This window comes from Bombyx mandarina, chromosome 18, assembly GCF_030267445.1.
Source record: "Bombyx mandarina strain Sakado chromosome 18, ASM3026744v2".
Taxonomy (NCBI): domain Eukaryota; kingdom Metazoa; phylum Arthropoda; class Insecta; order Lepidoptera; family Bombycidae; genus Bombyx; species Bombyx mandarina.
Window position 1 is genome coordinate 1,745,680 of NC_143224.1, and position 14,434 is coordinate 1,760,113.

General features: G+C 38.7%; 1 protein-coding gene across 7 annotated transcripts in view; it reads right to left on the reverse strand.

Moving 5' to 3' along the window:
* Positions 1–598: 598 nt before the first annotated feature.
* The window catches only part of slpr (mitogen-activated protein kinase kinase kinase slipper), a 55,221-nt gene continuing 41,385 nt past the window's right edge, over positions 599–14,434 (reverse strand). Inside the window, exons 5-13 of one of the 7 annotated variants that reach the window (XM_089734546.1) lie at positions 13,697–13,717; positions 12,488–12,677; positions 11,651–11,821; positions 10,677–10,850; positions 8,894–8,923; positions 6,930–7,016; positions 4,892–5,027; positions 4,005–4,131; positions 771–2,254 (exon numbers count right to left, since the gene is read on the reverse strand). In XM_089734546.1, the coding sequence (XP_089590672.1) occupies positions 1,469–2,254; positions 4,005–4,131; positions 4,892–5,027; positions 6,930–7,016; positions 8,894–8,923; positions 10,677–10,850; positions 11,651–11,821; positions 12,488–12,677; positions 13,697–13,717 (1,722 nt within the window). In that variant the 3' untranslated portion in view covers positions 771–1,468. Of the gene's footprint in view, positions 2,255–4,004; positions 4,132–4,891; positions 5,028–6,929; positions 7,038–8,893; positions 8,924–10,676; positions 10,851–11,650; positions 11,822–12,487; positions 12,678–13,696; positions 13,718–14,434 lie in introns of all 7 variants that reach the window. The other 6 variants (XM_089734544.1, XM_089734549.1, XM_089734545.1 and 3 more) reach the window with 6 other exon arrangements.

Sequence of the window (14,434 nt, forward strand, 5' to 3'; positions counted from 1 at the left end):
GGTATCGCGAAGCGTTGGTTTGGTTCGGTTTGAGGGATTATCATAGACATACTTTCATACTTTGAAGCTTCAACCTCACATGAGACGTCGCAAGACGGGCGGTTGCACTCACGCGCTGTCAGCGGCCTCCAGTGACCGCAGTAACAGATTAGCTGTGGGAACTCATCGTCTGCAACAATGAAAAAAAAAACAGTTCCATAGATACAATCGCAATTTCAAAATCAACGGGTCATTTTTTTTGTTATTTCCGCTGCCTGACTAGCGAACATTTTACACGCAAGCAACGCCCTTGAACGTTATTACAGTGACCGTGCTGTCAGTACTGACTGCTGATAATACGACTCAGAATACCCGCAAACGCAGTGGCTTATTTGGTGAGTCTCGTGAACCCGCAATGTAAAGCGAAGACAACCCCTTAACGTCAAAGGGCGTTAACCCCACGCGTTATCTGTATTTTAAACTGTACAAACTCCATTGCGTCCGGACTCGATGGCAACATTTACATGTTTTGTACTATCCGAAATCTTCTCTAATATCGTTGTTCAATAATATTAAGTACCCACTGATTTACCAAAATCGCATAAATACTGAACTATTATTTATCGTTATGTATCTGCCAACAAACAGTTTATGGCAAATCGTATAACGAGTGCTGTCTTTACTCTTACTTAAAAACCGACTAAATCACATCGAAAAACTTTTTTAAATGGTGTATTCGATTACTATTAGGCACACATTTCATGTTCCGTAAGTCCTGAAATAATACAATATTCACGTTCGTATCTTATAATAATGTACAGTGAACTACGCGTCTTAAATAATGAACACAATTATTCGCGTTACACTCGAACGAAGCGTAAGGGAACCCTTCCGGTGAAAAGTTACACATGACTAGCGTTAATGCTTATTATTTTTGCAAATATATATATCGTTTCAAAGCTCCCGCGTCATATGAAATCGTGAGGGCATTGACCCAGTGGTCATCTGATTTACGATTGATACATTGCGTGGAATGTGAAGGAAGTCTACATTTTTTTAGGGGGCCTGGTAGCCCTTATTCTGCCGTCAGTCTTTACTGTTGAGAATAGTTTCCTTACACCCCTTCGAGGCTGGTAGATTCTACTTAGTCTTTCGATGATCCGAAAGGGAAAATCTTGAGAGGGTAGTGTAAGATTCGAAACAGACGGTAGCACGCAAGACGCAGCCTCGTGGCGCGATCAGTACATACAAATTGCTACGGGGAGCTACTGATCTGTGACACTACATTTTTGTATTGCATTAATTCGATGTCTTAACTGTAAGCTAGTCGTTTGGTTATTTGATTTTAACTAGTACGGTACGATATCACGTTAGCTCCGCCGCGTCACGCGTCACACGTCACAGCGTGAAGTCCGTCACGGGTCACGCAGTTCACAGTCACGTTCGCACCAACTCACACGAGGTAGTTGTCGAACTTGTTGAGCCTTCGCTACGTGTCCCGCGGCGTGTCCGGGCTGAACCTCACGCGTGAGGCGCTCGACGCGTCCCGGGCCGACACGTAAGAACTGTCCGTGTCACTGGGCAAACTCGCAAGACTCTCCGGAGGAGTTCCACCTCCCGAGCTGCCACCGGAGACGCTGGATTTCTTGTACTTCTTTAGGCTAGAGCGAAGCTTCGTCGGTGCCAGCTCCAAGCCCAGGTTCGCAGGTCTTTCGATGTCTTTTTCTTGAGAGTCCTGCCTGTAGAAATCTCTGGGTAAAGAATAGTCATTGTTCTTCCTCGGATACTCTGGTTTCGGTCTGAACTCTTTCTCTTTGAATTTGTCACGGTACTGCCTCGCCGGGGAGAACTCCTCGTGATGCGAATTCGAGGTCGAGGAGTTTGAAGGAGTCCGCCTGTGGGTCAGATATTGCGGAGAGGGCCGATAGTCCGGCGTGGGCTCCCTGTAGTCGAATGAGCACTCGTCGTAGCCGAAGTAGGGGGGATGTTTCACAACATAGTCGGCGGTCCGGTCGTACGCGTACGGGTCGGTCCTGTAGTAATAGTCCCGGTCCTGAGAAGGCGAAGGCTGGAAGTTTTCTCTATAGTTGTGGTACAGGTCCGCTAGCTGGTCGGATGTGGTGGAAGATGTACGCCGGGGCGAAGGGGTGGGGGGCTGCGTGAGCGCGGAGGGTGCGGAGTGACCGTAGCCGGAAGAGGACGACGGGTGTGCGTACTGTGACGGTGAATCTGTGAACCTCAACGGTTTCTGCTCGTCAGTCTTCGAACTGGACATCTGGAAATATATTAACAAGAATTAAACAACTTTGTAAAGACGAGCCAAAAAAAATACGATTTTATTACTACAATTTCATAGAACTTAAAACGAGAATGACAGCGTCGCGGGCCCAACCGATGCAGGGTCTGGTCGCGGTAACCGGTCCCACGAAGTTTCTGGAGCAGATCTCCTTTCGGAGTCAATATCTATCATCATCATCATTCTTTCTTATTACCCTCTGCTGGGGTGTAGGGTTCGAATCAAATCTTTCCATTTACATCGGTCTTGGGCACAAATATTTAATTTCTGCCGTCAGAGCGTATCCACTTACTCTTATGTTGTCGGGACATGTTATACAGGAGTAGATTCTAATTCTATGTTAAGACTTTTGCGTATGGTGATTTCATATTAATTGAAGTGAAACTTCTAATGCGACTTCCAACTGGGTTGCGTTAAATGTTCAACGCTCCTGGGGAGGGGAATAGAAAGAGATAGAGCGAGAGTGAATGTTGTATTAACGTTTTATTAACATTGTATTAACGTTTCTTCTTTTCTTCTTTTTGATATGACATGAAATTTTTTGACATTTTTATTAATATTTCAACAAATAGTACTGTTTTTTTTATTATTATTATTGTATTCCATTTTCGAGCCGATGAATTGCCAATGCTATGTACGCCATTGTTGTCACATGCATCAGGCCATAAATTAAATTGTTTAAATTTATTTTCAATGTTACATGTTTGTGATGTGGCAGTGCTTATTTAAATAGATAAATAAATAAATGCGTGGCACTCGAACGCATGCGCGTGGTGTACTTGGTACAGTGTGAGCGTTAGCAACGAGTAGCGGCCAATATTTTAATGAAGTATTATAAAATATATTTTTCCATCTATAATTTAAAATGTATATAATATAAATGTTGAAGATGTCGCATCTCTTATACACAGCATTCCCTATTACAAGAGCAATCTGATTTAGGGATGAAAAATGAAGCAAAACCACAACACATCGAATAAGAAGTTTCACTTCATTCACGCGCACCAAGTTGCACGCGCACGCCGGTGAGCACGTGATGACAGTGAGCTACAAGCAGTGGTGGATTTACACTAGGGGCAGTCAGGGCAAGTGCCCAGGGCGGCAAAATTTTTAAAGCAGCAAAATTTTTAAAAGAGAATTTTTTTTTTTTAGTCTTGTCAAGATTACTCAATATAATTAATTAATTCTAATAATTAATAATTTTCTGTTTAATTAATAATTCAACAAATTCAATTCATCCATTATTTGTTAATTATAATTTTGGTACTTTTCGTAAAAATTTATAATCAAAATGATTAAATCAATTTATTTCCTTGGACATTTAAAATAATAATCGATTTTTCAATTTTTTGAAATAAAAGAAATTTAATTCGTTTTTTTTGTGATGTATAAAATTATGAGTCACCCTTATGTTTTTGGATTATATAACATAATTATGATAAACGTTTCTGCAATCAATTAGTAATTTTAAGTTTGAAAAATAAAATACATATATATATATTTTTATTATTGGCCCTGTAGGCAGACGAGCATACGGCCCACCTGATGGTGAGTGGTTACCGTCGCCCATGGACTTTGGCAATGCCAGGGGCACAGCCAAGCCGCTGCCTATCGCTAAAAATATATATACTATAAGTAAAATTCCAGTATTGGGGCGGATTTTTTTCCGGTGCCCAGGCGGAGCGGCATTAAGTTTAAATCCGGCCCTGGCTACAAGGTGGCGTCGTACCGGCGAGCCCGTGATGGCGTTGAGCGGCGCGCGCAGGTGCCTGGTGGGCCCGTGGTACGTGTTGTGCCCGAAGCCGAAGCCCTCGTACAGCGACGCGCTGCTCGGAGGCTCGGGCTCCGTCTCTTGTCTGAAATTATATTAGAATCGAATTTTAGGTTCGTGACAGAAACTTGCGCCGCTTTCGATACGGTGTAGTGCTACCCATGGGCTTAGACCAGACCGAGAGTAGCGGCTGTCAGCGTTTCTGAGCTCCGCACATGACGTGTAGTGTTGGCATCTGCATTGTTCTAACGCAAGAATCGTAGAATATTATTGTTGATAAAATGGGTATTACATTATATAAGTTCCTTAGTTACTGGTGGTAAGTCCGCACGAGTAGGTACCACCACCCCGCCTATTTCTGCCGTGAAGCAGTAATGCGTTTCGGTTTAAAAGGTGGGATAGCCGTTGTAACTATACTGAGACCTTAGAGCTTATATCTCAAGGTGGGTGGCGCATTTACGTTGTAGATGTCTAAGGGCTCCAGTAACCACTTAACACCAGGTGGGTTGTGAGTTCGTCCACCCATCCGAGCAATAAAAAAAAATTTAGTTTCTAAGCTGATTCATAATTCTGCATATTACATCATATCATCATGTATACGTGGGGAGATCAGTCCTTTTTGGTCAATTCACACTGTGTGCCAGTACCTAATTTTATTTCAACCTATGGAAATAAAAATTACAGTCATAAAAGTGAGATGGCGATGTTACGAATAGTATTTTTTTTTTAAATAAATGATTTTATTGTTAAACTAAATATCCACTAGATTTCGCCATACCATCTCACATATATGTACATATATTATTATGATGTAAGACACTAGTGCATAACATTGAGGTACCTACCTGTGTGGCTGTAATGTCGGATGCAGGGGGCTGACATTTGACATTCTGACGTCATATCCGGCCGCGACTCCACCCAATAGCGCCGCCATGTTGTATAAAACCAGTTCTATGATACTCGGTTTTTTGTATTTGTAGCCTGGAAACAAATAACCATCGTTAATTGTATTCTCCACTAACAAATTCGAAATTAAGAAAATAGCTTTAAATGTAACTAAACTTGAGACCTTAGAACTTATATCTCAAGGTGAGTGGTGCATTTACGTCGTAAATGTCTATTGGCTTCAGTAATCACTTAACACCAGGTAGGCTGTGAGCTCGTCCACCCACCTAAGCAATAAAAAAATTTGTTACGGTTTCAGTTTCAAATGATTTAATAAAACATGTGTTATATTACATCACTTCATTATCGACATTAAAAAAAAGGTATTTTTAGACTTAATTACATAGAAGGATAAAAGCCCAGCTAAATATTATAATATCCTTTTTTTTACATTGGTGATCCTGACAGGATATTAGTACTGTCAAAACTGACTTAGAACTCAGGCCTTAAGGTGGGTGGTGGCATTAACGTGGTTAATGTCTATGGGCTTCGGCGACCGCTTAACACTTGGTAGGGCGGGAGCTGGTCTATCCACCTAAGCAACAAATTATAGAAAAAACATTCTTGACACATGAGTAAACGTTCGAGATAACAAGGATTCCTTTATAATAGGGTTAAAGTATGAAATTGCCGTTTTATTGTAATAGATACTTCGAATTTACATAGAACCTTCATGGTTTGAGATTTTTGAGTGAAACTTTTTTCAAACGGTACCTATGAGGTTCTTCTTTTAAAAAAATGTGCAATATTCGATTTTCGACTTTCAGTTGTTTTTCTTATTCAGCTTAAACAAGAAAGATGGATACTTCGAAAATTCGAGTGATTTTTTAATATGAGTTCCGACCCGGAACTAACGCTGCAGAAACAGCTCGCAATATCAATGTTGCGTTTGGAGAGGGGACTGCTAATGAACGCACCGCGCGATTTTGGTTTAAACACTTTCGTGATGGAAATTTTGATTTGAAGAACGAACCAAGTGGAAAACCGCACATGTGAATAACAATGATTTGAAAGATGGTGGAAGCCGATGCGAGCGAAACTACCCAGGAATTTGCAGCATGGTTTAACGTTACCTTACCAACAATATTGACTCATTTGTGTCAGATCAATAAAATAAAAAAATATGAAAAATGGGTGCCTCATGATTTGACTGATCTGCAGAAAAAACGCGTGTTGAAAGTTGTGTTGCCTTGTTGAATCGATACAGAAATGAAGGAATATTGGATCGAATTGCGACATGTGATAAAAAGTGGATTCGTTACGTTAACTGTAAGCGAAAAATGCAATGACTGACCCCAGGTCAAACGCCGCAACAGTGTCCCCTAAAGCAAAGCTTACCAATAAAAAGGTAATGCTTACTGTTTGGTGGTCTCAGCATGGTGTTATTCACTATAGCTTTCTCCTATCTGGTTAAGCAATAACGTCAGATGTCTACTGTGCCTAACTCCGAACAATCATAGCAAAACTTGCAGCGAAACAGTCCCGACTCATGAATCGATCTTCAGCATTATTGCTTCATAACACGAGCCTCATACAGCACGAGAAACCGTTTTAACTCTACAGGAACTGCAATTAGAACCCATTCGTCACTCTCCGTGTTCACCAGACCTTGCTCCAACGTACTACAATTTTTTTCGTGATTTGGACAATTTTCAACGTGATAAAAAGTTTTCTTCCCAAGAGGCAGTACAAAATGCTTTCACACAGTTTGTAAAATCTAGATCACCAGAGCTCTATCGCAAAGGCATAAATGACTTTCCTATTAGATGCCAGCAATGTATATATAATAATGGTAGATATTTTGATTAAATAAATATATTAAATGAAAAAATAAACAAATTTTAATTTTTCAGTACAAATCGGCAATTTCTAACTTTAACCCTTAATATGTATATTGAGATAATGTTCAAGTTTAATGAAATGATGATACAAACTCACCCTCGGTGCTGTACAGGGTGGGCATGGGCACAGTGTACCTCGAAGAGTTCAGAGGGTACTCCGGGCCCCACTCCTCAGGACTGAAGTCTGTGTAAGGAAGAAAACAACCTATGTGAATGGAAAACATAGGCCCAGTTATTTGTGCGTCAAACCATATTGTCTCATGTGTAGCTTGCGCTGGAAACAAATGGCATTTTTTTTTTGTTTTATTTAGAAAACAATAAAAATTCTAATAAATATCTGTTTTTTGTATGTTTCTTTAACAAATTAATTTCTGTTTATCAATCGATATGAAGTTGTTGATTCAAATACTAAGTTACATTAGATAATTTTTTTATATTGTAATTATTATGATTACCGACTTCAGTTAAATTATATCAAATATTGAAGATTCATCTGCCGAGTATTTCCACCACTTTCTCTGTACATATACAGTGAAAAATAATTTATATATCACTAAAGTACATAACTAAAAAAATAACTGGAAATCAAGATTTAAAAAAAAATGGTAATTGGTAACGGCTATACACACTTTAACTTCAGTGTTACTACACATGCAAGTTTTGTTTACAGACGACAACCACACATGCTCAACAGTTCATATATGCAATAAAATCAAGCTATACTTGTCATATTAATAAAAAAAATAATAAAAAAATAGATATATCTAAAATACTTACATTTAACAACTTCACTAATTCATAATAGCACTTTAAAATTCCTTCTACTTGTTAATCAAAGATGTTAAGATTCCAGTTTTCCCACTTCCCGAATTAGAACAGCCACAGAGTGTATGTAATAAGCGTAAGCGTTTCTCTTTCCCCCACCGATGTCACTCGTGTCCGCGAGTTCTATGGCTCCTTGTCGGAAACTCTTGTTATAGGGATGTGTTAGTTACTAATCGATTAGTAGTCCCATGTTAAAAGAATACACCGTAATCGATTTTATGGAAAAGGTTTATTTGATATATGTAATATATAAAGAGGATCTATTCACTATAATAGGTACCAGATCACCAGTTTTTTTTTTTACTTTCGTTAACATTATTTTGGACGAGTCTTACTGGGACGACCTCCGGGCGAGGCACGGAGGAGCCCTCTAATGTTTGTGTATTAACGCGATCCACCACCACTGCGAGGAACATTGTTACTGCCGGATGTTACAGCTGGTAATTAATAACATACTATACATTATATATAAACTACTTTAAAATAATAATAAAAATAAACGAATCGAAAGCCTATGTGAAAATAATTAAGGCAAAAAACAAAGAATCCTTTTCCTAAATTTGTCAAACGAGAGAGCTAAATGTAATTATGAAAATCACATAGACTTCCAAATACAAAAAAATGCATTAGAGAAAAATAATAGTCGTATTGTAAACATTTGAAAGCGTGCCTTAAATGACAGGGTGTTTAAAAAAAAACAAAGCGAAAAAAAAATTAAAAAAAAAACATGATAACTAACAAATAAGTAAGTACAACAGATACATATCATACAGGAAAAAATAAAACTGCACTGCGTCGAGAATACGTAGCATAGTACTATGAACTGCTAAGCATGCATAGTTTATAAATGGCTGGAAAACAAATGCTTACAATTTACAAAAAAAAAAAATACAAGTCAAATACTACATTACAAAAAAAAAAAACACGCACTGAGTATCACACGAGTCAAACAACGACATTTCTAATCTATTTTTGTTTATACAAATCAATTCCTTTCTAAAACTAAAAAAAAAATACGTTCACTAATATTAAACTACCGTCACGGATCAGTAATGAAAAAAAAATCCAATACAAATGATATGGATTTTTGTGACATTTCCGACTTGAAACTCATTCTCAATTACGAATTGAATTAATCTAGTGCTTTTTTTTTTAAACTACCCTTTATTTGATTGTTTAATAACAGTTGTAATGAACGCGTTTCAAGTCGCTGCGGTAACAGCGCGGAATACTCACAGGGGTAGAGCAAGCTGTCCTGAGAAGTTCCTTCGCGAGCAGCAAGAGAATCAAAAGTTATCCGTATTAATTATTACGACTTGTCAACAACATGTAGTTTGACACGGAAAAATTTATATAATTTCTAAATCTTATGTATCCAATTCTTTGATTAACTAAAAAAAAAAAAACTATGATGTGGTCACATCTATGATGTGGTCAAGTCATTTTTAATACTGTGGGTATACTTTCTAATTTTGTACTGAGCAAATTTTTTTTTACCAACGCTACTGTGCGTAGTTTTTCATAATACAACTTATATCATAAAATTTAAATTTTATTTTATTCACATTCTTGTGAATACTATTTTATGTCGGATAACGGTATTTTTTTATGACAATAATTTAAAAAAATTATCCACAAATTTCTCACGAGTCAAACCAAATGTGTTATTCACCCAACTCTGTGAATACAACAAATATGTCGCCCACCTATTTTTTACATATTTTTTTTATAATTTTTTTTAAGTTGCGACGCACTCGTGGTATTCTCCATTCAGACGAAATTTGGCAAGAACCTACTAGTTTTTTTTCAGTCGGAAAGTTTTCTATACAATAATAATCCAAGTCTTTATTTCTACCTCGATCCCTAGAGATCTAACTAAGCCTAAAATTTAAAAATAAAACTGTCTGTGGACTGGACTGGCTTCGACGTTTGTCATATGAAACTGAGCCTTCAAGACGCAGCAATAGAGATGAAATCGGCGCTGAGCCAAGTGGCTGCGGCACGCTGTCTACTTGTAGACGATGGTATAAGCTCTCAAGCGCCAGGTACAGTACAAGTCTGGACATTTTAAAATCTAACGAGTCTTTTAATTTTTTTAAATAAAAACTACCGCCTTACCTAAACTCAACTATTTACACGAAAGAAATTATTAGCCCAGCAATGTATAGTAAAATATAATAAATATTAATTACTTTTGAGTGAATTACAAGATTTAAATTTTATTAATAGTTTCATATAATATAATAAATCTTAACTCAAAAGTAGCATTCATTTTTATATTCTAAAAGACACCATTATTTCTACTAAACTCTACCATGATACTGATAACTAGTATAGTAAATACGCCTTAAACACGAGTTTTTAAACTAAGTATCGAAGCGAAAAAGATTATTTCGTAAGTTCGTTAAAAATATCATCGTTATAGTTTGGGGTAGAATTTTGTTTCGCCGTCAAATGCATCACAGGAATGTGTTAGTAAAAATGATATGTATTAAGTATGGCAACATTGTTTGTACATCGTTTCGCTTATGTCGATGTTTGCACTGGGGCGACGGACTTCCCACATCAATACGAGGTGTGCAGATCTTAATCTTAGTATGTTTTAATCATTAATGCTACCGATAATTACTTTTGTGTATTGTTACTTCCTACAATTGAGATCGTTAAATTTATTATGTTGCAATTTTTCATTGTTACTGTTTATTACATTGTGACAGAATTTTTGACTCTTAATATTGTTTATTTTTTTTTATATCAAGAGTAGCACATTGCGGCTGATGTGAGAAACAAGTTATATATATGGCAACACCGAGGGGCAGGGGCGGCCAGGGGTCGCCGGCGCCCGTGACATCACGTCAGCAGTCGCGTGCCAACTAGATTAATGCAAAACAAAAATGCAGCCCAAACTATTGGTCGCGCAGGAGTCGCGTCGTGTCGGAGGCCAGGGCGAGGCAGGGCTGGTCGAACACCGCGTCGTAGTGGTGGTGGTGGCGCTGCACCACGGCCAGCAGCAGGTTACCTGGTCGCGAGGCGGGCGGCAGGTCGGGCGCCGACAGACTGAAGCGGGCGCGGGGCACGCGGGGCGGGGGCGGCAGGGGGAGGGGCAGGGGGAGGGGGAGCTGCGTGCGGGAGCGGGACCGCTGGTGCACCGTCGACGGACCCCACGTCTTGCCCTTCACGCCGTCCGCGGGGACTGTAATTGAAAATAGTATTTGTAGGACCGACGAAATCTTCTACTGTATTGTCAAAAAACTATGAGCAGTGTGCAAGCACTTAATGAGCACTTAATTATGAATGCTAACACTGTGAGTGTTATAACCAGCAGTACAATGCTAGCTTAATTATAAGCTAGTAGTTTTATAATTTTTGATTATCCTGTTTGGGCGTAAAATTTGATTTTGCAGCACTAAATTAGCGCTTAAAAAGCACTAAATTTTCATTAAAAATTTTAGTGATTCTGCCCATTTGACCATTCTAGCTTTACAGACGTTTTTTTTTAGGATTGAACGATTACTGTTGGTACTGGAGGCCTTTTCAGTTTTACCAGGACAGGTGGGCGAGCAACGGCTCAGCCAGGAGGAGGTGGGATTTGCTAACAGCTGCCCGAGCGCCTCCGAAAGAGACCTGACAACTCAAGAGCAGCTGCTTCGCGAATGAATCTACTACCGGATCGGAATCACGACCAGCTGAGAGACTCAGGGAGCGATTTATCATTAGTTTAGCAGTCACCGTCCTCGTCGAACCCGTCGCTTACGACGAATTAACCCACAGACACAGCCCACTGAGTTTCTCGCTGGATCTTCTCAGTGGGTCGCGTTTCCGATCGGGTGGTAGATTCTGCGAAGCACTGCTCTTGCTAGGGTCAGTGTTAGCAGCACTCCGGTTTGCGCCCAGTGAGCTCACCTATACACGTTAGGGCGTAACTGAAACAGCCTCTCAAGGCTATCAGCATAGGTAGGGGAAAAAAAAGTGAGTTAGCATGGCAACACTGACGCGCTATGGCCCGCACGATGGCGGGCGAGCCGGGCGGCGTGTCGTGCGCGACGGCCAGCAGCTGCTTGTGGCTGGACTCGTCGTCGCTGGGCCGCACGGTCAGCGTGTGCCGGAAGTCCAGCGGAGACGATATCGTGTCCTTCTTTAGGAGCCTGATTTTACTGAATTTGCCTGTAACGAGAAACAATTATTTTATTGAACCGATACATTTGTTTTTTTACTGGTGGTACCATCACCCTGTCTATTATCAGTAATGCGTTTCGGTTTGAAGGTTGTAACTATCAGCCGTTGTAACTATACTGAGACTTTAGAACTTATATCTCAAGGTAGGTGGCGGCATTTATGTTGTAGACTTGTATGGGCTCCGATAACCGCTTAGTACCAGGTGGGCTGTAAGCTCGTCCACCCAACTAAGCAATAAAAAAAATGGATAACCCTAGACTGCATGTTTTAGTAACACTGACGGAAGAGATTATACATTCAAGTGAGACGGACAGCAATCACTACCATATCTATCTTCTATCTTTATATATAAAAATGAATTGCTGTTCGTTGGTCTCGCTAAAACTCGAGAAAGGCTGGACCGATTTGGCTAATTTTCGTCTTGAATTATTTGTGAAAGTCCAGAGAAGGTTTAAAAGGTAGATAAACATGAAAATGCTCGGAATTAAATAAAAATAACAATTATGTTTTTCCTTTGATGTGTCCCCCGTCGGACGGATTCCTTTTGTTTGTTTTAAATTTATTTTATAGAAAAGCTTAGGTCTTTTATTTATCGATTGAGGCACTACGAAGTCTGTCGGGTCAGCTAGTGTATAGATACAAGGATCCCCTGACCTTTCCGTTTGTTAGGCTGCGGCGGCTGGTTGTGCGGCATGTTGCTCGCGAATATCAGGATGTGGAGCTCCCGCGCGGCCAAGTCTATCTCCCTCATCTCCAGCTCGCGTTCCTTCTGCGCCAAGTTCTGTTCCAACAGTCGCTGTTGGAGCTGGGCCCGGGTTAGTTCTTCCTCGCGACATCTCAACTCCTGAAATAAAGACAGTGAAATGTTAGAAGATTGTTTATTTATGACAAAAAAAAGAAAATATAAAGTGCTTACTTATTTGCTCTAAAAGGCTTATTACACTTGGCTAAATTTAGTCGACTGAATTCAGTGAAGTGTAATAGCATTCAGTAAACTAGCCTACTAAATTCAGTAGCAAGGATGATTTCTGACTGAGTAAATCATTTAGAAGCCTAATTAGAAACGCATTTAGGAAGGTGTAATCGCATTTAGTTACTTAATGATTTCAGTCGTCCCATAGCTCTCCGTGCGTAAGGACGGTTTAGTTTGTTTTTTACTACCGAAAAGTATTTATTTCAGTCACCTTTATTTAATGTGCCAGACATTTATATATAGCCCGACCTGTTTCAGGGATTATTTTTGTCAGCAGGGGTTGGGATATTAAAGTACTAAATTTGAAATCTTGATACGAATTTCCTGTTTCAAGAAATCTTAATGTTACAACCAATCTTTCTTTTGGACTTATACTATCATAGGATTAGATATGTAATAGTTATATAATAGATATATAATTGACTATCGTAGTATCGTAGGATAGTATCCTGCTTTTGAATAAACGGTGTCACAAGGGTTAATATTAGGTCAAACGACCTCGAATCCATTCGTAGATAATTTCTGAAGCCTGCTAATACTAGTTCTAAATCGCTCATAGTGTTCATATTTGATAACTTTCCGCCCAGCAATAAATATTACTGAATTAAGAACAGTGTATTCAGAAGCTCCAACTTGCTTCTAAATTTGCTTCTGAATTCAGTCGACTAAATTTAGCCAAGTGTAATAAGCCTTTAAGAATGTTAAAAAATGCAGAAATCATAGTCAGTCAAAAGAAAAATAACAGAGGAAATATAAAGGACATACAAGGCGCCACTTCATAACATAAAGATAGACAAATAAACGTAATCTTTGGGAATACGAGACGAAAAATAGCAGTCACGAAAATAATAATAAACACATTAAAAGACAACGTCAATAACACCACTAACCTCCTCTATGGTTTTGTATTCCTATACGAAAGCGTTACAAAGGGAAAAAATAAATACATTTTATTAATGTTAAACGTCTTTATCGAATTCGTATTTCATAATAATGAGGGTAGAATTGCTTTATTTATTTTATTAAGGATTGGACTTTTTGGAGGGAACGCGAGGAGTGAAGTTGTGTGATTTGTTTTATTTTGTCTATTTAGTGTATGTTCAGGTTTAAATGTGTAATAACGGTGGTTTATTAACTCTTTAATATCTGTGAAAGTGCACAAATGTGGGAAAATTAAACAAAGCCGCTGGACGTAACTTCTCGGGTTCCTCCAAAAAGTCCACTGAAAAAATTTCAGTAATGGACCACCATTTTACTAAGATTATATTTCATCCCATATGATCTCATTTCTGTTAATTTCATCCCAGTTGATTAATGTCTCAAATTAATCATCTTCATTTCATTTCATTTTATTTCATTTCACTCCATATTATTATTTTTCATAAAGATAAGATTAAAAATTAAAATAAGACTTGACCTAAAGGTCTTAGTTACCAGGTCATAAAATCCCTTAAAAAAATTATTAAGGATTTTCATTGGTTTATGTTTTTTTTTATGGTACTATACCAAATAAAGCGTGCCTAAATTTAGCTTATGGCATTCAATAACTTTGCAACAAGAACATTGCAAGAACTTTGCAACAAGAGTCCTTTACATATTCAAAGTTATATTCACACAACTTTGATATA